This window comes from Neurospora tetrasperma (genome assembly GCF_000213175.1).
Source record: "Neurospora tetrasperma FGSC 2508 unplaced genomic scaffold NEUTE1scaffold_2, whole genome shotgun sequence".
Lineage (NCBI taxonomy): Eukaryota > Fungi > Ascomycota > Sordariomycetes > Sordariales > Sordariaceae > Neurospora > Neurospora tetrasperma.
This window is the reverse complement of record NW_009799100.1, coordinates 466,219-488,885: the sequence shown is the minus strand read 5'-3', so window position 1 is coordinate 488,885 and position 22,667 is coordinate 466,219. Positions and strand designations below refer to the sequence as shown.

The 22,667-nt window shown below is 54.7% G+C and overlaps 4 protein-coding genes across 4 annotated transcripts; 2 read left to right on the top strand and 2 right to left on the bottom strand.

Moving 5' to 3' along the window:
* Positions 1-1,769: 1,769 nt before the first annotated feature.
* Positions 1,770-4,076, bottom strand: NEUTE1DRAFT_37836 (uncharacterized protein; the record flags this gene model as incomplete). Its single annotated transcript, XM_009850418.1, has 2 exons — positions 1,770-1,824; positions 1,876-4,076. The coding sequence occupies 2 exons, from the start codon at positions 4,074-4,076 to the stop codon at positions 1,770-1,772; spliced, it is 2,256 nt and encodes a 751-aa protein (XP_009848720.1).
* A 2,444-nt stretch (positions 4,077-6,520) lies between these two features.
* On the bottom strand, positions 6,521-7,908 carry NEUTE1DRAFT_39592 (uncharacterized protein; the record flags this gene model as incomplete). Its single annotated transcript, XM_009850502.1, has 3 exons — positions 6,521-6,708; positions 6,940-7,401; positions 7,557-7,908. The coding sequence occupies 3 exons, from the start codon at positions 7,906-7,908 to the stop codon at positions 6,521-6,523; spliced, it is 1,002 nt and encodes a 333-aa protein (XP_009848804.1).
* A 117-nt stretch (positions 7,909-8,025) lies between these two features.
* On the top strand, positions 8,026-9,323 carry NEUTE1DRAFT_38390 (uncharacterized protein; the record flags this gene model as incomplete). Its single annotated transcript, XM_009850442.1, has 6 exons — positions 8,026-8,269; positions 8,291-8,353; positions 8,423-8,499; positions 8,852-9,009; positions 9,152-9,198; positions 9,283-9,323. Coding segments are annotated over 6 exons (630 nt in total), but the record flags the coding sequence as incomplete, so codon positions are not given.
* Positions 9,324-13,387: 4,064 nt separating this feature from the next.
* NEUTE1DRAFT_135752 (uncharacterized protein) lies at positions 13,388-21,245 on the top strand (the record flags this gene model as incomplete). The annotated part of the gene is made up of 3 exons (XM_009850687.1): positions 13,388-13,567; positions 13,629-13,773; positions 13,840-21,245. 3 exons carry the CDS (start codon positions 13,388-13,390, stop codon positions 21,243-21,245), a joined length of 7,731 nt encoding a protein of 2,576 aa, XP_009848989.1.
* Between the last annotated feature and the right edge of the window lie 1,422 nt (positions 21,246-22,667).

Genomic DNA, 22,667 nt, shown 5'->3' with positions numbered 1-22,667 from the left:
CTGGGCACTGGGGGTACCTACTGGAGGGGGTACGTGCCTGCTTGCTCGCCTTGTGCTTGTTGCCTTGCGCGTGCGGCTGGTACACCGAGACGGGGGGTGGACGGGTGGACGGGTGGACAGGTGGACTTGGTAATCTGGAAGTCTCCCGCGTCGGTTGCAATGTTCCTAGTCCGTGAAGTTGCTTACTACCTACCCGCGCTAAGCCATCACGTCGTCGCCTTTTTCTAGGTAGTGTTGTTCTTTGAACTGCCTCTATTACCGAGCTCACTTTTTACCTACTATTACGATCACCATGACCCAAGCCACACGCTCTCTCCCCAAGGCCACACGTGCGCTCTTCAAAGCATACATACCTCCAACATACCTAGGTACCTATGGATTGGAACGAAGCAACAACGTTAATAACCCTTCTGCCCTCCCCATCGAAACAAGAACCGACTGCGCGACTACAACGAAAGAAAGGAACCCTCGCAACCACACTCGCACTCGCACAGGGGCACTTCCACTTTAACTCCGTTAAGCAAGGTGCCAGGCCTTGTGTTATATACCCGGCAGCGAGGCTTGCAAGACTTCCTTGCAAGACTTCGGTTGCCAGAGGTACCTACCTCTTTACCTCAACTAGGTAGGTAGTGTGCCGCCACGCACTACAGGCTCACACGCTTCGTGACGCGGTGTCATGTCCTTTGATGTAGGTAGGTGTTTACCGCGTCTAGTACCTAGCTCGTGGTCATGACTACTGACGGTACCTAGCCAGGAAGTTTCTCTGAACGCATTTGGTGAAATCAAAATCGATGTCATCGCGGGCAGTAACTCCCTTCTCTTCCGCTTGTCTATATTGTGCGGCGAGCACCAGTCAATTGGTCCGCCATTCTAAAGGGGCTGCCTGGCGCTTGTGACATACGATACCTAGAAGGTAGGGTTAGGTTTCTTTACATCAAAGGCCGGATTCGGCACATAAGGATTGAATGGAAGAGAACCTCAACAAAGGAAAACAAATTACCTCTAGGTCCTAACGTAAGTGTTCTCACTTGAGTGAACTTGGTTAGGTAGTCAGTGACGAATGGTTTGTGAAGCGCAAAAATTGCCCGGTGTTCGACTGAAAGAAAAGAAAAGAAATCGCTACGCACAGGTTCCCGGGTTTCGAAAAGCTGGAAGCACACCTACCTACCTACCTAGTCTTGGGAATAAAAGGAGATAGGTAAGGCGTAGCGCAATGTGTAGGTAAAAGCGTAGAGGTAGTGTGTTGTGACTCTGATCTATGTCGCGTGTGGGAGAAAGTAGAGGTACAGGAGGAAGGGGAGAGAAATGTGAGTGCAAGTGATTACTATTTAATGTCGCATACGGAGATCCGCGAAGTAAGTAAGGTAGAGGTCAAAGCGTAGGTAGGTGTTTGAATTCTCGCACTACCTCTACGACTCTCGGTGACTTACCTCTCTCTACCCAAGTACCTCTATCTAACCATCCCGCCCTAATATCTTCCGTACCTCCAATCCCCTCCCATCCTAGCATCCATCCCTCCCGTCTAGGTACTCTTACCTCTATATCCCGCAAACATCAACTAATGCACCTTTAACGCGCCACGTAACGCCGCCAGTGCCGTCCTGAACGCCGCGCGGATTATACATAACCGAAATTGAAAAAAAAAAGAGAACCGAAAATGGGAAAAAGGAAAAGTGAATTGTACAATAGGAAATGTGTATCGTCTCAGCAATCAAAAGAGAAAAAAAAAAAGAAAAAAATAAGAAAGAAAGAGAGAGAGCAAATAATCACTACCAACTAGGATCAGGCAGCGGCCGCGCCCATCCAAACGGATCATCCATAATACTATTATTACTAGTACACAGACCCATCTGCTTGGTACTCGCGCTGGCGCACCACGCCTTCACGTCCTCCTTGGGTTTCCCCAAGACATCCTCATCCAACTCGTCCAGCCCCCGCAGCAGAATAGAGCGATTATACAGCCGCTCGCCCAGGAAGGTCACAGGGCGCTGGGGATCAAACAGATCGTCTCCCGAGTGACGAACCCAGCCCCGCTCAAGGTCATGCAGGATATAGGCGGCAAACTGCGGGTCTGTAGCCAGGTATCCGTCCACGTCCAGGTCCAGGAGGAAATGCATTAGGTGCTGGTCGGGGTTGTTGTTGCGGAGATAGCACCGGTTGGCCATCCACGCCAGGTCTTCCTTCCGCTGGGGGTTACTGTCCCCACCCCAGCATCCGCGGCGGACGAGGACGTCGCAGCACATGAGTCGGCCTTCCATAAAGGCCACCATGAGCGGGGTGAGAGACTCGTGCGAGTCTTCTCGGGCCTGCATGAGGGCTGCGGCGCCGGGGATGTTGAGGACGAGACGGAGGATGTCGCACTGGAGGTCGGGGGTGAGCCGCTCTTGGGAGCATTTGCAGATTACGTGCAGGAGATTGTTGCCTTGGTTGTCTCTGTGGTCGATCCTGGCGCCGTTATTGAGAAGCTCGCGGAGGACGCGGCTGAGGGTATTGATGTTCACACGTGGTGACATGGAGGAGATGGGCAAGGGAGGGCCATCGATGGCTTGCATGAGGACATTTCGGCCACGAGAGTTGGTGGCGTGGATGTCGGCGCCTGCTTTGATCAGGGCCTTGATGGCCGGCACGTTGAAGTGCTGGACTGCCGCGATGAGCGGTGTGTCGCCTGGGCAATCTCTTGTCTCCAGGGCTGCTCCGTGAGCCACTAGTTTCTCGATCGTTCGCATCCGATCCAAGCCATGCTTCACTGCTTTTGTGTATTCCTGTTCGCGCGTTTCCGGCTCTTCTGAAATGTTGGCTCCTCCTGCGGAAAGCATAGCAAAGCGATGGCCTTTGGCCGGAGGCATAGCGCACATGTGGAGGGGGGTCAAGCCATTGCCGATATTGGTTGCAATGTAGCCACGGTTGACGTCGGCGCCGAGCTCGATCAACCTGTCTGCATCCTCGTAGTTTCCGACGCGGCAAGCCTCACCCAGTGGTGAGATGGTTGAGTAGGGCAGGAATATGTCAATATCGACGTTGATGTTGGCGCCGAGATTGAGCAGCAGCGGCACGGTAGAGTCCCAGCGGCGATATGCGTAGGCGTAGTAAAAGGGAGTAAGGGTCTTATTGTCGCGCACATCGATGTCTGTCTGCAGTCCAACGTCCACCAGATATCGAATGACATGAACAAGGCCCATGGCGGCAGCATGGTGGAGGGCCGTAGCAGGATACTCGAGAAAGCCCGAATTCTCCCACGGGGGAAAAAGCTCCATGTAGATCGGTGCTCCACTGGCCAAAAGTTTGATCGCAGCCTGTTCGTGGCCATGACAGATGGCGACATGGAGAGGCGTCCAGCCCGGAATGTAGAGTCCATCGATTGAGGCGGTGCCTTCCATCGAAGTCAAGATGCCATATTCTCGCCAGCAAGAACAGAACTGTTTGGCCACTACGTCCATCCGGGCACCGCGTTCGAGCAGAGTGCTGATGGCTCCGATGTGGCCCGCTCTAGCGGCGAGATGGAGGGCAGTGTACCTGCGGCCGAACTTGGTTTGGGTCCATCTTCCCGAACCATCAGAATCGTCGCTGCGACCAACGCTACGGCCGTCACCATCGAGGGTAGGCGAATAGAACATGGGTTCATGGTCGGTATAGTTGTCGCCGTCATCCGTGTAATCCGACATGGATTCATCGTCGTCATATGCCGTACTTTGAACACCGTAGGAGCTGTCGTTGCTACCGGCCAGCAAAGTGCTTCTAGAATCGCAGACACTTGCGGCATCCCAGCCCGGGTGAAGCTGGCCTCGTTGAGTAAGAGCCTTTCTCCACTCCCTGGATGATGTGCATTGGTGGAACTCGTGGTTGGGATCTGCACCAGAGTCAAGGGCCTTTAACAGGGTCCCGACCACGCCGTTGTGTGCTGCCCACTCGAGGGGGTAGGGAAAGTCGCGCGATACTGCGCGCTTGTAAAGGATAGGGTTCACCACATCGTATAGCCTTCGGTTGATCCTGGCAAGTGCAGCCAGGTCCCTCAAGCGGTCGAGGTTATCGAGCACGAAGATGACGAGCTCTGTCGGCAGTGCCGATATGGTAGGCATGGTCAACGGCTCCGGTCGAAAACGAGTGACAAAGAAGTGAAGTGGCGGTACAGGTATGTAGTACTCTACTACTTGAGTAGACAGCGTTCAGATTCGAGGTTGCGCACAAAGGTTGGTTGGTTGGTTGGTTGGTTGATGTGACGGCGCCGTCAACTGACCAGGTGAGTTTGTCGAACGATAGCCGGTGCCAGTGAGCGACAAACAGTGTCGCTTAAAGGAAAATAAGAAGGAAAAGAGCAAAATGACGTAGAGGATCGGAGAGAACTCCGGACCGCGGGGCCTAGGCGACGCGTTGGAATGAGAGAAAGCCGAGATGCCAAATAACAAACCGCCAGTGGCGTCGTCGGCGGTCTTAGATCCGCTGTCTTGGCAGATCGCGAGGGTGAGCAGACAGTGAGGGGCTAGCACTGATGGAGGTTAGTTGCCAGGTACTAACGGGGTCTACCTAGTGTGGTGTAGTCACTTACCCTTGGCTGGACCCTGAACACGTTGTGTGAAGTAAGGACAAGGGTGGGAAAAAGGGTAGCGTTACGTTGTGAGACCACCAATGAGCGAGGTCAAACAAGTGCCGACGGGAGTTGTGCTTGTGGTGGTGGCAATATCTTTGTTTATGATAGAGTTTCGTTTGCTGGACGAGAGAGGGTTTGTTGTGAGAATTGTAGTGTAGTGTAGTGTAGTGTGTATGGTGTTGTCTAGTGAATTGTTTGGAGGAAGAAGCGCGTTGGTGTGGGGTGGTGGGCGAAACGGGAAAAAGATGTGCGCTGAACGACCAAGTTAAAGTGCCATGATGAGCAATCCGCCGGCTAAAAAGAGGGGAGATGGCGGCAGGCAGTCTGTTAAGAAAAACGAAATATCTACATATAAACAGCTTAATTCCAAATTCCCCCTTCCCAACTCCCAGATTGACCATTAAACTTTTTCAACGACTTCTGCATCTTCCATCTCTTGAAATAGCATCGCCAAAATTGATGGAGATGAATTCTTTATGCAAGCCATTGAACCCTTACTGCTTTGAGCTGCAGGAGATGCTAGCCCCGAATGGGTCCTGCCTGCAAGAGGCAACAGGCGTTGACTGAAGGCGGGTTTCCACTGGCCAACGGCCTTGTCAGTTCCCTGATTTGGTCATAGTCGGGTACAACGGCGTTGCAGTTACATTCTGCCGAGCCCCGGTTAGCCCCGGATGCGCCCCTGATTAGACACATATAGCACGAGGAGCAGGGGACCAACGACAGATTGTACAAGAGCACTCCAGCAACTTACTGAGAAGCGAGCGGAAGATTTGGTAGATGGCTTCTGGAGTGATCTTGTCGGTAATATCTTGGTATCTCCGTGTTTTCGGAAAGTCGGGAGGCTCCTTGATACCCCTGGGCCATCGCGGCGCCGAGATGGTTGCTGGTGGAGATAGAACGGCTATGGGAAAGGGGCCTGTGTTTAGCGACAATATTTCGGAGAGCCACAGCTCAACGACGTAGTTGAAGAAAGCGGAAATGAAGAGTGGGAAGGGATATCGAGAAGCAGTGTGTGGAGTTTTTCAGCCCTTGGTTGCTATCAAATAATAGTAATTCTTGTTGTGATTGACTCCAGCTGGGATATAGATAAAGGGAGAAACAAAGAAGTGATGTGGTTCAAATCGTTGAAAGGCCTTGTTGAAGAAACACGAAGCACCAAGACATCGTTGCACACACACAAAAGAGAAAAAAATCATGGAAAAAATGGTGGTCCTTTGCCATGATCATACAGTGTCCTGGGCAGTTGTTTTTAACATAATTTTGGCTGTGATACTGTTGAAATGTGAGTTCTGGGTAAGCACGGTGGTTAGAAACTGATGACTGAATTGACGAAGGAAAGAAAAGAGTAAGAGGAGGATGGGCACCAGGACATCCCTGAATACTAGTCTACACACGTGTTTGAGGCGACATGCAATAGTTATCCGAAGAACTTGGTCATCCGAGGGATGACTACTTCCTGTATGCTGGAAATTCCAAACGTTTTCCATACCTTCTTCCTTTCCATGGCTGTGATACCACTTGTTCCTTCTAAAGCGTAAGATATTACAACCGTAAACGCACCTTCCACATATTAAATTATCGTATTTCAATCTGTCTCCTCATAGTTGAACCCATCCGGGATGGGCCGAGTAATAGGTAGAATTCGAGCCTCAACGGGCACGTGGTACATGAGGAGAGAGGTTGTTCATGTCTACATTAGATAAGCGATAAAGGACAAACATTCTGCTGTTGGTGCCGGCATCTCAGCCAGCACCTGTGGTATCCAAACTTGAAAAATCCCCGTCCCCAGTCTGCGTCGCAAGAAGATTGGGGACGCAGGGAGAGATCGATTCCAACCAAACGAAAACGGAGAAGACATACCCGAAAACGCCATGAAAAGGAACCAAGTCATTAAAAAAGAGAAAGTACACACTTTCCCTTCCATACACCTCTACTTTATGCCACAAAAGCACATCCCGTGATCCTCACAAACTCGTCCTCAACATGCAACCACACCTTCCTCACCATATCCTGCTCCTCCCTCATCACCCTCAACGCCTCCTCCGTCTTGGCGCTCAACCCTTCGCCATCGTTACTAACCGAGTAAACCCCACTGCCTTCCTTGCCATCTGTTCCCCTGGCCACTCTCAGGTTCATCGACATTGAGGATGAGCTGGTAGAGTGCGACGAGTGCGAGTCCTTTCTTCGATGGCCCTTTTTGTTGTCGGTTGCGGTGCTGCCGCCTGCGGCAGAAACCACAGAGCCAGATTGGGTGTTGCGGATTTCGATGGATGGTCTGTTGCTGCCGCTGCCATTGCTGTTGCTGCTGTTGCCATTGGTCCCGCCTACCAGTCCCAATCCAAGGCCAACCCCACTCGTCTCCTCAATATCCCTTCCCTCTCTCGCCGGAAATTTCGCAGACGTAGCCATAAACAACTGCCTCCCGCCCGCCTCCGCCACGGGAATCGTACACAGCGGTCCGATCACCTTGAACACTCCCCTCAGAACTGTGATGGCCGCCCGGTTGGTGTCCTGTCCCAATTTCGTCCTCACAAGTCCGGGAAAGGTATGGACGAATGAGACGTCGGGGGCTTCGAGTGCCAGGGACTCGAACGCCAGAGTCATCATGGAGGCCGAGTGCCCGCGGGCTTGCATCATGGCGAGGCGCCGGAACTGGAAGTCGCCCGTGTCGATGTGCCCTTCTTTGGTGCCGTTGAGAACGGAGACGACGCGCCGGAGGGACGTCGCTTTTTGGAGTTCGGGGAGAAGGTTGACAATGAAGCGGATGCGGGCATAGAATGAGACGGCGGCGGGGTAGTGGAGGGATTCTTTGGTGTCTGTATGTGGCGGGGGTGTTAGTCATGTGTGGTTTGTTGAACATTGGGACACGGGAGGGTGCGGGCATGAGGTGCTTCATTCCTCTCCATTGCCATTCCACAGACATCCTCTTCCCCATTCACCTCCCCTCGAAATGTGCCAGGGAAAAACGTACCTATCCCCATAATTGTTGTCCCACAACTCATAAACAGCAAGTTGATCACCCTCTCTTTACACTTGATCTCCCTACACACCTCATCCACGTTCGCCAATAGGCTCACATCCGCGCTTCGAAAATGATACTCTCCCTCCGGATTGAGATTCGCCAGTTCCGCGCCCACCCGCTCTCCATTCGTCCTATCTCTCCCCAAAAAGTACACTCTCGGCGCTACCGCGTGTCGTACAAACTGCTTCAAAGTCGCTTCGCCGATACCCCTGGTGGCGCCCACAAACACGGCTACTAACCCGGACGGCAAGGACGAGACGATCTGCGCGTTGGAGGTCTGGATCTGCTCGTGGGTAACCATGCTGTGTTGCCGCTTGTGGCCTCCGCCGCTGCGCTGGGTGGTGGGGGAGGAGGTGCGAGAGATGGGGGACGAGGTGCAGGTGGTGGTGGTAGAGGCGGCAGGGACGTTGTGAGCAGCGGTGCCGGGACCGTAGCGGCCGATGCCGAGGCCGTTAGGGGAGATGCCCCGGGGGTGGCTGTTTTGGTTGTGATTCTGACCGGTCGACGGGGAGTTGACGGAGGAGGAGGAGGAGGCCTGGTTGCTGGAGCTGGAGTTGGAGTTAGTGCCGCCGGCCAGGTAACGGCGGTTAGTGCTGGCTCTGGAGCGGCCGGTGGATGCCGAGCTGGTAGAGGTCTGGCTTCGGGTGCGGGTTGTGGCAAAGGTGCCTGGGTTACTGTATGAGTTGTTGGAATAGTTGATGCTGCTGGTGCTGGTGGTGCCGTTGCTGACGTTGGTGTCGGTCGAGGTTAAAGGCCGGAAGTAGTTATTGAGACGATCGACGCGGTCACGGTCACTATAACCCCGCTCGGTGTAGGTGGAAGGATAAGAAGTGGCACCGCCGTTGGCGTTGGCGGAGCTACTATGCGAGGTAGCCTGCGCATCCACAACAAGGTTCGTTTCGGCGGCGGTGAAGTGAAGATCGCCTAGTAGCAGGGCGGGCCAGTTCCCATTCCTCGATCCAAACGCACTAATGTTGCCGCCGGTCGTGATGGGATAGTCGCACAAGGTGCTGCCGCTGATGCTGTTGGCGACGCTGCGGGATGATGACGGCCTGGGGGGCGGAGAGAGTGGAGTGGTGGTGATGGGTGACATGATGTGGTGTGGCTGTCCTTGTCTAGATGTGACCGTCGGTGTTTCCAAGGCCTTTTGTTTGTTGCTGAGAAACTCGGAGAGAAAAGAAGGAGAAGGAGATACTCCGACTCGGGACAAACATGGCATTGGACATATCTTTTGTTTTGTTGAGGTTGTCGACGGGCCAGAGATCGACAGGGACAGGGCTGCATCCAGCATCCATCCTCCAGATGCCAAGGGCCCGTCCAGCTTATTATGCGCGCCTGGGCAATGGGGTCCCAACGTCGAGCTACTGGCTGTTCGGCTGGACCAGACGGTAGATGCAGTAGTGTAAGTGATATTAAAGGCAACAAACAAGAGACATCAGAGACCCAAAAAGGCATCATCCGGCCCAATGTCCGTTCCTGGTCAAACTAATGCCCCGGATTTCCACTTGGATCGACAAATCTACGACATGACTAGTTGCTTCCAGTGCTTCGCTCCGGTCCCCGACAGAGTATTTTGAGAGCAAAGACTCAAGTTGGCGTATCCGGATGAGACCATCTTGGCGCCAGCTGGTATTTGGGGGTTCAAATGCTAATTTCTTTTTTTTTCTGTCATTAGTTCATGCCGAGGACACAGTTGATAAGCTACGCACTACGTAGATTGAACTGCCGAACATCTCTAGAAAGGGACTGTTATCGACGATGAGTTTGATAGGGAAGACGTCATTTTTGGTGTTTCTTTTTTTGCATACGTTAGAGAAAAGCAAAGTAACATGATGAGCTGCGTCCTCTTTTCCTTCTGAGGACAGAATCAGGTTATAATTGTCAAGCAAAAAGCAACGAAAAGATTTTTGTGTGTGTGTGTGTGTGTGTGTGTGTATGTGTGTGTGTGCGTGACGTGACTGTCAAGTTTAACGGTCAAACCATCAAAGAGCTGAGCTGACACGAGGTCATTGAGAAACTCAAATAGCGGCGCCGCATTCCAGGGGGTTTCCAGTGTGTTTGCCTCCTCCCCTGTCCATGACCCCGTCTATCTCGGATGGACCCGACTCGATTTGGGGGTGTTCATCCGTTGCCTGATGTCCGATGTGCGATTGCGACGATATAATGAACGACCTGATTGACCTCAATTGTCCCGAGTTTAGATGAGACTTGGGGACGGGCCGAGTTTGAGTCCAAAACAGCGACAGAAGATGAGAGATGAAGTGCTTGCTGGAGACCGGACCGGACCTCATTCCCGGTGGAAGGTCAATTCGAGAGACAAAGCGTCATTACACTAACACCTCGCTAGCATGTAGGTGGCGGAGAGAACTTCCGGGAGACAAAAGGGATTTGATGGTCCGAGTCTCCTCATCTTTCTTATGAACCGCCGCCATTTTGCACAAGCGAGAGCGAGCGAGGGTCAAAAGGTGAACAAAGCTTGAGTTGAAATGGCTTATCCGAGACCCCTTAAGTAGGAGGCAGTGTGTATATAAGGGGGGGGAGCGGTAGCCGATGTTTGAAGCTGAAGTTTGGCGAGTCGCTTGTTCTTCCCTTTTTGTTCCTGTCTTTTTTTTTTTTTTTTCTTGCTGTGATCGTCCTTTTTTTTTCGTGTTGTTTCTCGGGGAATTTCTTGTCCATCACTGGAAAGGACGGGAAAGGGAACCTCCACCATCGATGTGCCGGGAAGTCGCTCTCGGGTCCGACTTCCTGCCAGCGCGGACTAGGCAAATTGAGACGGATACAGGCATCATGCTTCGAGAGAGAGAAGGCGCCTCCAGCTGAACTGAACGAGGAGATGCCTGGTTGATGGGAGCCGGGAAGGAAGGAAGGAATGAGACAACGAACGGGAACTCGATATGTTCACCGGGCAGTTGACCACTGCAGTCTGCACCCCTTTTCCATCCATTCTCGGCCGGTTCGTCCCTTTTGCGCCCCCGCATCGGAGAATGGCCGGGACTCTCTGGCACTTCCTGTCAATGCTCCACTCACAGGTACCCGCACTTTAGCTTGATCCGCGGGATCTGCATAAGCTCACTCCACCGAGGTATCATTGGTTCTCACGGTTCCTGCCTTGACCATTCTACGCTTTTCTCTTTTGGGCTCTAGGCTGGCTGGAAAAGTGGAGTGCCAATCTTGGGGTTTGCAGATCCCTCAGTTGGAACCGTGCATCCGTGCGACTCCAAGGTGTGGTCGTTGAACATGCTGTGCAGTGTGGGAAGGAGACTTGAACTTGAGTTGAACAAGGTGAGAGAGAGCTTGGTGGTTCTGGTAGAGGTTAGTAGTCTCTTTTGTCGTCGTCCTCATACAAAGCAACCAAGTCAACGGGCAGTCACGAACTCCTTCTTTCGCCTTCCCTTTTGCGCACCGAAGATTAGATAACCAAGGTGCGTATGCATGCCCCTGCCCGTAATTGGCCAATTGATGAGGAGGTGGTTGGGATTTCTTGCTTTGTTTGTTTGCACGCTTGCCATGGCTGGATTGTCCCGGCCTCACCGGCGGGCCTCAAGCTTCAGTTCTTCTTCCACACTTTTTTCCAGCTCTTCTGTCCACCTTCACCGACCGCCGGAGTTTCTTTGAGTCGGACGGGACTCAAGACCCCACTTATTGATACTGGTCCCGTTCCACGGCAGAGGGCCCCACTCCCGCTTTCTTGCCTCGGCCGCCGAAAAAGCCCGCTCCAGCCTCCAACGCCCCGTCCTTTCGGCGCCGGTCTCCCCAGCCGGTTTACCCGTTTTCCAGTCTCGGTTCTTTTCTCTTTCCCCGATTTTACATTACCCCCTTTTTTTTTCTCTTTTAAATTTTATTCCCGTCTATCCGAGCACTGGAATCACTATTTTGCATATTTCCCAGCCTTCCATTCGGTATTTGGAGTGCTGGACCCTGCCCGGGCGTACCTTATCCAAGATTGAAGTAGGTGATGATAGGGACAGCATGGTCAAGGTCAGCTTGGATCGGTCAGTTGTATGTGATCAATTCAGACCATGTCGTCGGCGACCTCGATCGTTGGCCAGTTCGGATCTCAAGATAGGAGTACCGCCGATACAGTATAAACCCCCTGTTTGCTGGTGACTAAACGACTTGTTTGTGCCGTCTATTGGTATAAGCTCCGCAAAAAAAAATGGACATGGATGTCATGTGAATGTTACGGTGTACGGAACCCGAGCATTCGGACCAAGCATTCGGGATGCAACGTCGAGTATCTTGTTTGTACCACGAACAACTCAGCTGCCCAGCAAAAGAGCCGCTTTCACTCCGACTGTCGGGGTCTGGAGTTGGAGTTGGAGATGGAGTTGGAGTTGAAAGACAGGGCATCTCTCCTCTCGTCAGCCATCAATCATCACCTGCCTGCCACCGCAAGACATGGAGACCACATGGGGAACGTGATATCGACACCGACTCGTTAGTCGTTGTGCTGTTGCCAAGGCAAAGACAGCCCGGCCTCTTCTTATACTGTTTCCAGGGTCTGAGCTCTCAGCTGTCCCACCCCGTTCACCGCCCTGTAAAACAAGGTTCCCCAGACCGTCCCAATAAACAACGCCAACGATGTCTTGAGGCTACCGAAAACACTTAAGTCAGTACACTAGCACAATGCCCAGAAAATATTATCCGACTAGGCGCCGCATGCCAAACTGTAAAACTAAATGCCACGGCGTCTTGTCTTGTCTACCCGCCGCATACACTACAAGGACGTGTTCGTCGATCCGGCATGCGCACGAGTTGACGGTCCGTGCGAGACAAGGTCTTGGAGAGACGGGTTCGTGACGGGATGGGAATGCACAACACCAAAGCACCAAGGGAGACCTACCTATTGATGGATACAACGCAAGCAGGTCTCACGCAAGCAACACGCACACATATACACTACCTAATATCCGCCCTGTAGTGTAAAACATTTGCACGCAACGTAACCTCCCCACAGAAAAATGCGGCCAAGACTTCGTTCTTGTCGAACTCGAGGAACACGTGTAGATCCCGAAGCGCGTAGTACACGTACACCAAGTACAGATACCGTGAGCTATGGTGAGTGGACTTTCTGCACCGTCCTGGATGCCCTGGATTCAAGGTCCCCGGAGTTGGGGTCCCCCATGATCTTGTACCTTGACTAATCGGCGGAGTATCATGGGCGGTCCACTCCACGCCACCCTAAAGAACCTCATCCCCCCACTCGGCCTCGATCGGATTCCCATCCAAGCCAAGCAGATAACGGGATAGCAAGTCGTGGACAGCACTATGCAAGCTGGCGGACCTGCCTTAGAGGCAGACTACACAGTCCATGACGGTGTCAACCATGGGTTCTCTAATGATCTTATCCTTTTTCAGCTTGGTATACACTGTTGCATCGTTAAGCATCACCAAGGGGGCGGCGAGTTGCTTCCTTGAAGGAGATCGGATTCACCAAGCCGGGGCCGAGACATCCACAGACACATTTTACACACACACACACACACACACCATACCTACCTCTAATACTTAACTCTTGTCTCATCCCGCTTCCCCAGGGAGAGACACGTAGTTTTGCCATCACATACGTCTATCCAAGATACCCTTTTCCCTCCCCCACCCTTGTGCCTTTCATCAGCATCCCATTAGTTGTAGGCATATTTTATACTTTGTCGTTTTTTTTTTAAAGACTAACGACGTTGACGAAAACGACATATCATCATCGTTTTAACGAACCATACGACTCTTACGACCCCCTCTTAATTACTATATACCCCCCCCCCCCGCACACACATATCATAATGGATTCCAACATGCCTATTGCCATTATTGGCATGAGCTGCCGATTCGCTGGCGATGTCGACAGTCCGTCCAAGCTCTGGGATCTTTTGGCTCAGGGAAAGAGTGCGTGGTCGGAGATTCCCAAGGATCGGTTCAATATCGATGGATTCCACCATCCCAACTTTGAGAAGCTTAATGGTGTATGTCTCGTGTTTACCTGATGAAAGAAAAAAAAAGTGACAAGCTGACATGCCCCCATAGACAAACGTAATAGGCGGCCACTTTATGAAGGAGGATGTTGGCCTGTTTGATGCTCACTTCTTTAACCTTTCTGCCGAGACTGCTGCTGCTTTGGACCCCCAGTTCCGTCTGCAGCTCGAGTCAACATACGAGGCCCTTGAGAGCGGTAGGTTTTTTCTTTTTTTATAATTCATTTCCAAGTTAGCTGAACGCAGAAACTGACGCCAAACAGCGGGTATCACTCTTCAGGATGTGGCTGGCTCCAATACCTCGGTATACGCCGGCTCCTTCTTCCGGGACTACCACGAGAGCTTGATCCGTGACCCCGACACACTCCCCCGCTTCCTCCTCATGGGCACCGGCGCCGCCATGGCCTCCAACCGTCTCTCCCACTTCTTCGACCTCCGCGGGCCCAGCATGTCCGTCGACACGGGCTGCTCCACCACCCTCACAGCGCTTCACCAGGCCTGCCAGAGCTTGCGCTCGGGCGAATCCACCATGTCCATTGTGGGCGGCGCCAACATCATGTTCAACCCCGACATGTTCCTCGCCATGTCCTCCATGACGCTCATCTCCAAGGACGGCCGGTCCTGGGCGTTTGACAGCCGCGCCAACGGCTACGGCCGCGGCGAGGGATCGGCAACGGTCATTCTCAAGCCCCTTGACGCTGCTCTGCGCGACGGCGACCCCATCCGCGCCGTTATCCGCGACAGCGGCATCAACCAAGACGGCAAGACCGAGACCATCACCACGCCCAGCGGCGAGGCACAGGAGGCCTTGATTCGCGCTTGCTACGAGCGCGCAGGTCTCGATCCGGGACAGACGACGTACTTTGAGGCGCACGGAACGGGTACTCCGACGGGTGATCCAATCGAGGTGAAGGCCATCGCTAGGGTGTTCAAGGACTCGCGCAAGGGCAATGGCGAGGACGCGCTGCTGCGTATCGGGTCCGTCAAAACCAACATTGGTCACACCGAGACGGCTTCGGGCGTGGCGGCCATCATCAAGGTGGCGTTGGCGCTGGAAAGGGGCCAGATCCCGCCGAGCGTCAACTTTGAGAAGCCGAATGCTAAGCTGAGTTTGGACGAGTGGAAGCTCAAAGTGCCCACCGAGCTGGAGGAGTGGGTGGGCAAGGACGGCATCAGGCGGGCCAGCATTAACAATTTCGGCTATGGCGGGTCGAATGCCCACGTTATTATGGAGGACTACAGCAGCTACCTCGCCACAACTCAGCGGCCTAAGGCGCTACCTCTGGCGAATGCCGGCGCTGGCCACCACCACCACCACCACCATCACCACCACCAACACACCGATAGCGGAATTGTCATTGACGACAACTTCAACGGCCACAATGGCGACCACCACTCCAAGGTCTTCCTCCTGTCCGCCAAAGACGAAAAAGCCACGGAGCGCATGATCGCCAGCCTCAAGACATACCTCCACCAGCAAAAGTCCAACACCCACTCCAAGATCGCCGAAAATGCCCTCCTCTCCAACCTCGCCCACACCCTCTGCGACCGCCGCACCCTCTTTCCCTGGACCGCCACCTTCTCGGGCGCCTCTCTCGACTCCCTCATCCGCACCCTCGACTCAGGCCGCGTCAAGCCCGCCAAGGCCTCGGCCCAGCCCCCTCGCATCGGCTTCGTCTTCACCGGCCAAGGCGCCCAGTGGTGGGCCATGGGCAAGGAGCTCATCGACGCCTACCCCATCTTCAAGGCCGCCTTGCTCGACTGCGACGTCCAGCTCAAGAAACTCGGTGCCACTTGGAACATGTGCGAAGAGCTGTCGCGCGATGCCGAGACCAGCAAGGTCAACCAGCTCGATTACAGCACGCCCGTGTGCGTCGCCGTGCAGATTGCCTTGGTCGAACTGCTAAAGGCGTGGGGCATCAAGCCGACGGCTGTGACTTCCCACTCGTCGGGCGAGATTGCCGCTGCTTATGCCGCTGGTGCGCTGGACCTGGCGAGCGCCATGGCTATTGCCTTTGCCAGAGGTGGTTTGGCTAGCGAGGGCAACCGCCAGTTTGCGAGGAAGGGAGGCATGATGGCTGTTGGGTTGGGACGGGAGGAGGCCGAGAAGTATCTTCCTAGAGTTACTAAGGGCCAGGTAGTCGTGGCCTGCGAGAACTCGCCGACGAGCAGCACCTTGTCTGGTGATGTCGAGGGTTTGATTGAGCTGGAGCAGATTATGAAGCAGGAGAACATCTTTGCTCGCAGGCTGAAAGTTGACGCGGCCTGGCATTCGCATCACATGGAGGCTGTCGCTGATGCGTACTATGCGTCCATGGATAAGAAGGTCAAGCCGGCCAAGAGCAAGCTGGACATGATCTTCTCTTCTCCTTGCACCGGCAAGCGGATGGACAAGGTCAACGAGATCGGCAGCCCGGGACACTGGGTGCGCTCGTTGACGGGCTGTGTCCGGTTTGTGGATGCGTTCCGCAACATGGTCTTTGCCGAGGAGGGTGCCACAGAGCCGACGGTTGATATGGTGATCGAGGTCGGTCCGCACGCGGCGCTGTCGGGTCCTATTCAGGATATCTTGGGTATGCCCCAGTTCAAGGGGGTTACTATCCCGTATGGCAGCTGCTTGATTCGCAAGAAGAGCGCGGTTGATACCATGCAGGATTTGGTCGGTGACCTGGTTCGCAAGGGGTATCCTGTCAACCTCAAGGCTGTCAACTTCCCCTTTGGCATGGAGGGTGTCAAGGTGTTGACTGACTTGCCTGCCTACCCCTGGAATCACTCGACCAAGCACTGGATTGAGCCGCGCTTCAACAGAGCCCTCAGACAGCGTTCAGAGGCTCCTCACGATATGCTCGGCTCGCTGGTGCTGGGTTGTGATCCTAGTGCTCCTACTTGGCGTCACATTGTCCGTCTCGGTGACCTTCCTTGGGTCAAAGACCACTGTGTCCAGGGCAACATGATCTATCCCGCTGCTGGATACATTGCCATGGCTGTTGAGGGCATGCAGCGCTTCGCTTCCCGTCAAGCGGGAGACAAGAAGATTGCTGGTTACCAGCTTCGTGATGTTGACATCCTCAACGCTCTTGTTGTTCCCGAGACGAGCGAGGGTATCGAGATGCAGCTTTCTCTTCGCCCCGGCAGTGAGAGGGATCTTTCCACCAAGGGATGGACCGAGTTTACTGTTCAGTCCGTCACCTTGGACAACAAGTGGACTGATCACTGCAAGGGCTTGATCTGCGTTCAGTTTGGCGCTGCTCCCAAGCACGCTGTCAACCAGCCTACCCAGGACTCCCACTACCGCATCCGTATCAACCCCAATGACATCTGGGCTGGCATGCGCTCGGGTGGTATCAACCATGGTCCCATCTTCCGCAACATGAAGAGCATTCGTGCCCGCAGCAAGCAGTCCGTCACCACCTTCACCGTGGCCGACACCAAATCGGTCATGCCCAAGCAGCACGAGCATGCCCATGTCATCCACCCCACCACTTTGGACTCGGTCTTCCAAGCCGCTTACACTGCTGCCCCTGGCGCTGGTGGCAAGAACCAGACCCCCAAGGTTCCTCGCTCCATCAGCAAGCTGTGGATCTCCCACGACATCAGCAAGCAAGCCGGTCACGACTTCAAGGCCTACGCCAACCTCGACCACGCCGACGACCAGTCCACCAAGACCGCTCTCCGCGTCGTCGATCATACTGCCGAGGCTCCCGTGCCTGTCATTTCCATCGACGGCTTTGTCTGCCAATCCATCGGCAACGCCCCCACTGCCGCCGACGAGCCCTGGGAAGCCGACAAGTTCACCACTACCCACTGGGCGCCCGACGTGACCTTCCTCAAGGACGCCTTCCTCAAGAAGCAGCTCGGCAGCCAAATCACGCCCGAGGAGGCCGAGATCCTCATGGACCTCCGCAAGGCGTGCATGTACTACATCTACGACGCCCTCCGCGACCTCACCCCCGAGGACATCAAGAAGCTGGAGTGGTACCACAAGAAGTTCTACATCTGGATGCGTCTACAGGCCGACTTGGCGCGCGCCAACGAGCTGGGGCCTGACAGCAGCAAATGGGCCAACGCCACGCTGAACGAGAAGGCTATCCTGCTGGAGAAGGTCAAGATGAGCAGCACCAACGGCGAGATGGTGTACCGTCTTGGTCCGCAGATTGTTCCCATCCTGAGGGGAGAGATCACTGCCCTCGAAGTGATGCTTGAGCAGAACTTGCTGTCCCGCTACTACCTCGAAGGCCTCAAATGGGGCCGCGCCAACGCCAAGCTGGGCGAAATGGTCCGCCACTACGCGCACAAGAACCCCCACGCGAAGATGATTGAGATTGGTGGCGGTACCGGCGGTGCCACGGCCCATGTCCTCAATGCTATCGGCACTGCCGACGACGGACTGGGCCCCCGCGCTGCTAGCTACGACTTCACCGATGTGTCGTCGGGCTTCTTCGAGGCGGCCAAGGAAAAGTTCCAGCCGTGGAAGGACCTGATGCGCTTCAAGAAGCTCAACATCGAGCAGGATCCTGCGTCGCAAGGCTTCGAGGAGGGAACGTACGATGTGGTGATTGCTTGCCAGGTTCTGCACGCGACCAAGTCGATGGATAACACGATGCAGAATGTGCGCAAGCTCCTCAAGCCCGGCGGTAAGCTGTTCATCATGGAGACGACCCAGGACCAGATGGATGTGCAGTTTGTGTTTGGGTTCCTCTCGGGCTGGTGGTTGAGTAAGGAGGAGGAGCGCAAGTTCAGCCCGTCGCTTTCCGTGCCCATGTGGGATCGCGTCTTGCATCGTACTGGCTTCCGCGGTGTCGAAGCGGAGATCAGGGACGTCGAGCATGATGAGCTTTATGCGTTTAGCGTCATGAGCTCGACGGCTGCGGCTAGTGCTCCCGTGTTTGACTTTGATATTACCTTTGTCACGGCGAGCAACCAGATCCCCGAGGTGTGGTTGGATAAGCTGAGGGTGTCAATTGGGTTGTTGACTTGCTCGGTGCCGACGGTGAAGAGTCTCGAGGAGGTCACGGTCGATGGAAACGATGTTTGCGTCTTCCTGGATGATCCCAAGAACCCCGTCCTGGCGGACCCGAGCAAGGCGCAGTTCAGTGGAATTAGGGACATGTGCACTCGCGCCAAGGGCCTGCTTTGGTTGACGCAGGGTGGCGCCGATGAGTGCGATCAGCCTTTGGCCTCGCTCGCTGCTGGATTCCTCCGCTCTTTGAGGCAGGAATACTCCGGCAAGCGCCTGGCAACACTCGATCTCGACCCGACTCAGGACATCTGGTCCGAGACTTCCATCACCACCATTACCGAGGTGTTCCGCAAGTTGTTCGACTACTCGGTCAACGAAACCGGCAGCGACTACGAGTTTGCCGAGCGCGAGGGAGCCGTCAAGATCCCCCGCTACATCAAGGACGTCACGCGCAACTCGGCCGTTTTCAAGCAACAGCAAGCCACCACTCAGCCCGAAGCCGAGATGCAGCCTTTCATCCAGCCCGACCGTCCCCTGCGTCTGGCCATTGGCACCGCCGGCTTGCTTGACACACTCAAGTTCGTCGACGACCCGACTGCGTCCGACCCTCTTCCCGAGGACTTTGTTGAAGTCGAGCCGCGCGCCTTCGGCGTCAACTTCCGCGACGTTATGGTCGCCATGGGCCAGCTCAAGTCCAACACCATGGGCTACGACTGCGCCGGCGTCATCACACGCGTCGGTCCCACCGCTGCTGCTGAAGGTTACACAGTCGGCGACCGTGTCTCCGTTTTGCTGAGAGGTCACTACGCTAGCAGGACGCGCATCCACTGGACCAGCGCCGTCAAGATCCCCGATACGATGACGTTTGAAACGGCCGCTAGCTTGCCGACGCAATACGTCGCTGCTTACGTTTCCTTGTATGACACTGCTCGTCTGCAAAAGGGCGAGTCCGTCCTCATCCACGCTGCCACGGGTGGTGTCGGTCAAGCGGCGGTGATGATGGCGCAGCGCGTGGGCGCCGAGGTGTTTGTGACTGTTGGCACGGACGAGAAGCGCGAGTTCGTCATGAAGCACTACGGTATCGGAGCTGATCACATCTTTTCCTCGCGCGACATTTCCTTTGCTGCAGGCGTCATGGCCATGACTAAGGGCCGGGGCGTGGATGTGGTGCTTAACTCGCTGGCTGGCACTCTTCTGCAGGAATCCTTCAACTGCCTGGCTCCCTTTGGCCGCTTCGTGGAGATTGGCAAGCGCGATCTGGAGCAGAACAGCAGTCTGGCGATGGAGGCGTTCACGCGGGCGGTATCATACACGAGCATTGATGTGATCACACTGGGAGACTACAAGAAGATGGAGACAAACCGGATCATGAAGGACATTATCCACTTGGTTGGGGCTGGAGAGTTGCGGGTGGTTGAGCCTATCACAGTTTATCCCGTCGGAGAGATTGAGAAGGCCTTCAGGTTGATGCAGGCTGGCAAGCACATGGGCAAGATTGTGTTGGCTGCCTCTGAGGAGACCTTGGTGCCGGTCCTGCCCCGTGTCACCTCCAACACCGTCTCTCTCCGCTCCGACGCCTCCTACCTCGTCGTCGGCGGCTTCGGCGGTCTCGGCCGCTCCATCTGCTCCTGGCTCGCCGAGCACGGAGCCAAGAACCTCGTGGTGGTCTCCCGCAACGCCAAAGCCGACAAGCTCGCCCAGCTACAGACCGAACTCAACCATGTCTCCAAGGGCGTCAAAGTCACCGCCATCAGCTGCGACATCTCCAACATGGCTGTCCTTACCAAAGCCCTCGACTGCGTCGAGCGCGGCGTGCCGCCCATCCGCGGCATCATCCACGGCGGCATGGAACTGCGCGACTCCGTCCTCGAACACATGAAACTAGAAGATCACAAGGCCGCTCTAGCGCCCAAACTGAACGGCTCCTGGAACTTGCACCAGTATTTCTCATCTACTGAAAAAGAGAGTCTAGACTTCTACATCATGCTCTCCTCCCTCGTCGGCATCGTCGGCTTCGCTTCCCAATCCAACTACTCCGCAGGCGGCACCTTCCAAGACAGCCTGGCCACCCACCGCGTCGCTAACGGTCTTCCCGGCGTATCGCTCGACTTGCCCGTCGTCAAATCCGTCGGCTACCTCGCCGACCACCCCGACTCGGAAAAGACCATTGACTCGCTCAAGCGCCACGGCTTCACTGCCTTAGCAGAGGACGAAGTCCTAGCAGCCATTGGCTCGGCAATCAGCACCCCCTTCGCAGGCACCCTCACCCTCGGTCTCAACTGCGGACCGTCCGCGCAACCTACTCCCGATTCGCCTCTAGCGCGCGACGCCCGTTTCGCACAGCTTAAACACCGCGCTATCAAATCTTCTTCTTCTACCATCACCGCAGCAGCTGCCACGGGTGATTTATCCAGTCTGCTGGCTTCGTCTCAAACCATCGAAGAAGCAGTGGAACATACACTGGAGGCAATCACGAAGAAATTGCAGGATATCTTCATGATTGCGGACGCGGGCGAAATCAACCCGGATTGTTCGCCGGCCGAGTTTGGCGTGGATAGTCTGGTGGCGGTGGAGTTGCGGAATATGCTGAGTATGAAGGCGGGGAGCGAGATGAGTATCTTTGAGATTATGCAGTGTGGGAGTTTGAGGGGGTTGGCGGGGGTGGTGGTGGGGAAGAGTGGGTTTGTTGATGCGTCGTTGAAGGAGTGAGGTACTTGTAGTATGTATCTGGGGAAGTTAGTTGTGCTGTGGCGTTGGTGATGGTGATGGTGGTGATGGGTGGTGTTGGTGATGGTGTCTACGGTGTTTACAGTGGTGTTTACGGTGATGGTGTTTACGGTGGTTGCTACAGAGAAGCGAAGAAACTGGACGGTGAACGGTGAACTCGGTGAGCTCGGTGACCTCGGTGAGCTTTGGACATGGAGACGGAGGTGGAACACTGCAGAGGAATCGGGAATGACCGGAAAACATTGATGAGCGGGGAGTTGTTCCAGTCGCGATTCCGAAATCGGCGGGAATCCCGGTCGGGGCAATGGTGTGAGCAGAGCAGAGCAGAGCAGAGTTCTTGGGGGGAAAGCGGTGGGAAGAAAGATGGAAAGCAAGACAGACAGACAGACAGAAAAGGACATGGGGGGGGAAAGATGTCACCGCCGGTCTCATCGATGAGATGCAGTGATCTGCGGTTAGGGGGGGAATGATACCCCACTGGGGACAGAATAGTGGAGAAAGGGGACGGGACTCGCTGGCCGAGTTCAAGTCGACAACTCTCAGCATATGTATTGGCGTTTCTGTATTTGGTGAATTTACCTGTTTTCGTTTTGCAACGGAATGTTTGCATTTACTTTGGGAGTCATGCTATGCTATGCTAGTTCTGCGCGAATTTCAGATGTTCTCGACAACAATCCTGCTTTCTTTGCGGTTTCTGTTCTCGTAGTGATGAGTTGTACCTCTGATGACGAAGCTCGGCATCGCTGGAGCTTCCTTCCTTGCAAGTCTCGTGTGTTTTCACCTCAGGTATTGCTCGTGTGATCTCTGGCCTCTGGAGAATGAATGAATGAATGGATGAGGAACATTGCGGATGAAGACTGGAGTGAGAACCTTGATGGCCTGGCCAGGCACTGTGCACTGCTGCGGGGACACAACGGAAAGGACATCATTCCGCACTCGACCGTCGATCATCGCCAAGGTGCCATCCCGCCCCACTGGAGCTGAGCTGAAGTGAACACACTGTACGCAGTACACACACCTTGGTACCTGAGGTAAGAACAATGATGGGGTTGTTTGAGAGAGAGAGAGAGAGAGATGATGGCGAAAAAGCACTGTGATCACATGCCTTTACATCTTTTCCTCTTCAATGGCTACCTACCTAGGTAGCTGGGTAGGTACCGTAGGTAGCTATGTAGAGCTCCGGTTCCCGGCTTATTGCTAACACAGCTCTGTACTCTGCATAGTAGAGGTAGGTCGACTATAAACAGGGACTATACACGTAACTTCAGCGCGAGCCGGTACAGCCGCCGGTGAGTTTTCTGCCTTCTAGAGGTAGACGTACTCTGCTCTGCTCTGCTCTACTCTCTGCTCTCACCCTCCCCAATTCCTCCCCAGGGTCAGTCGTTCGTAGCTCGCCTATCCAAC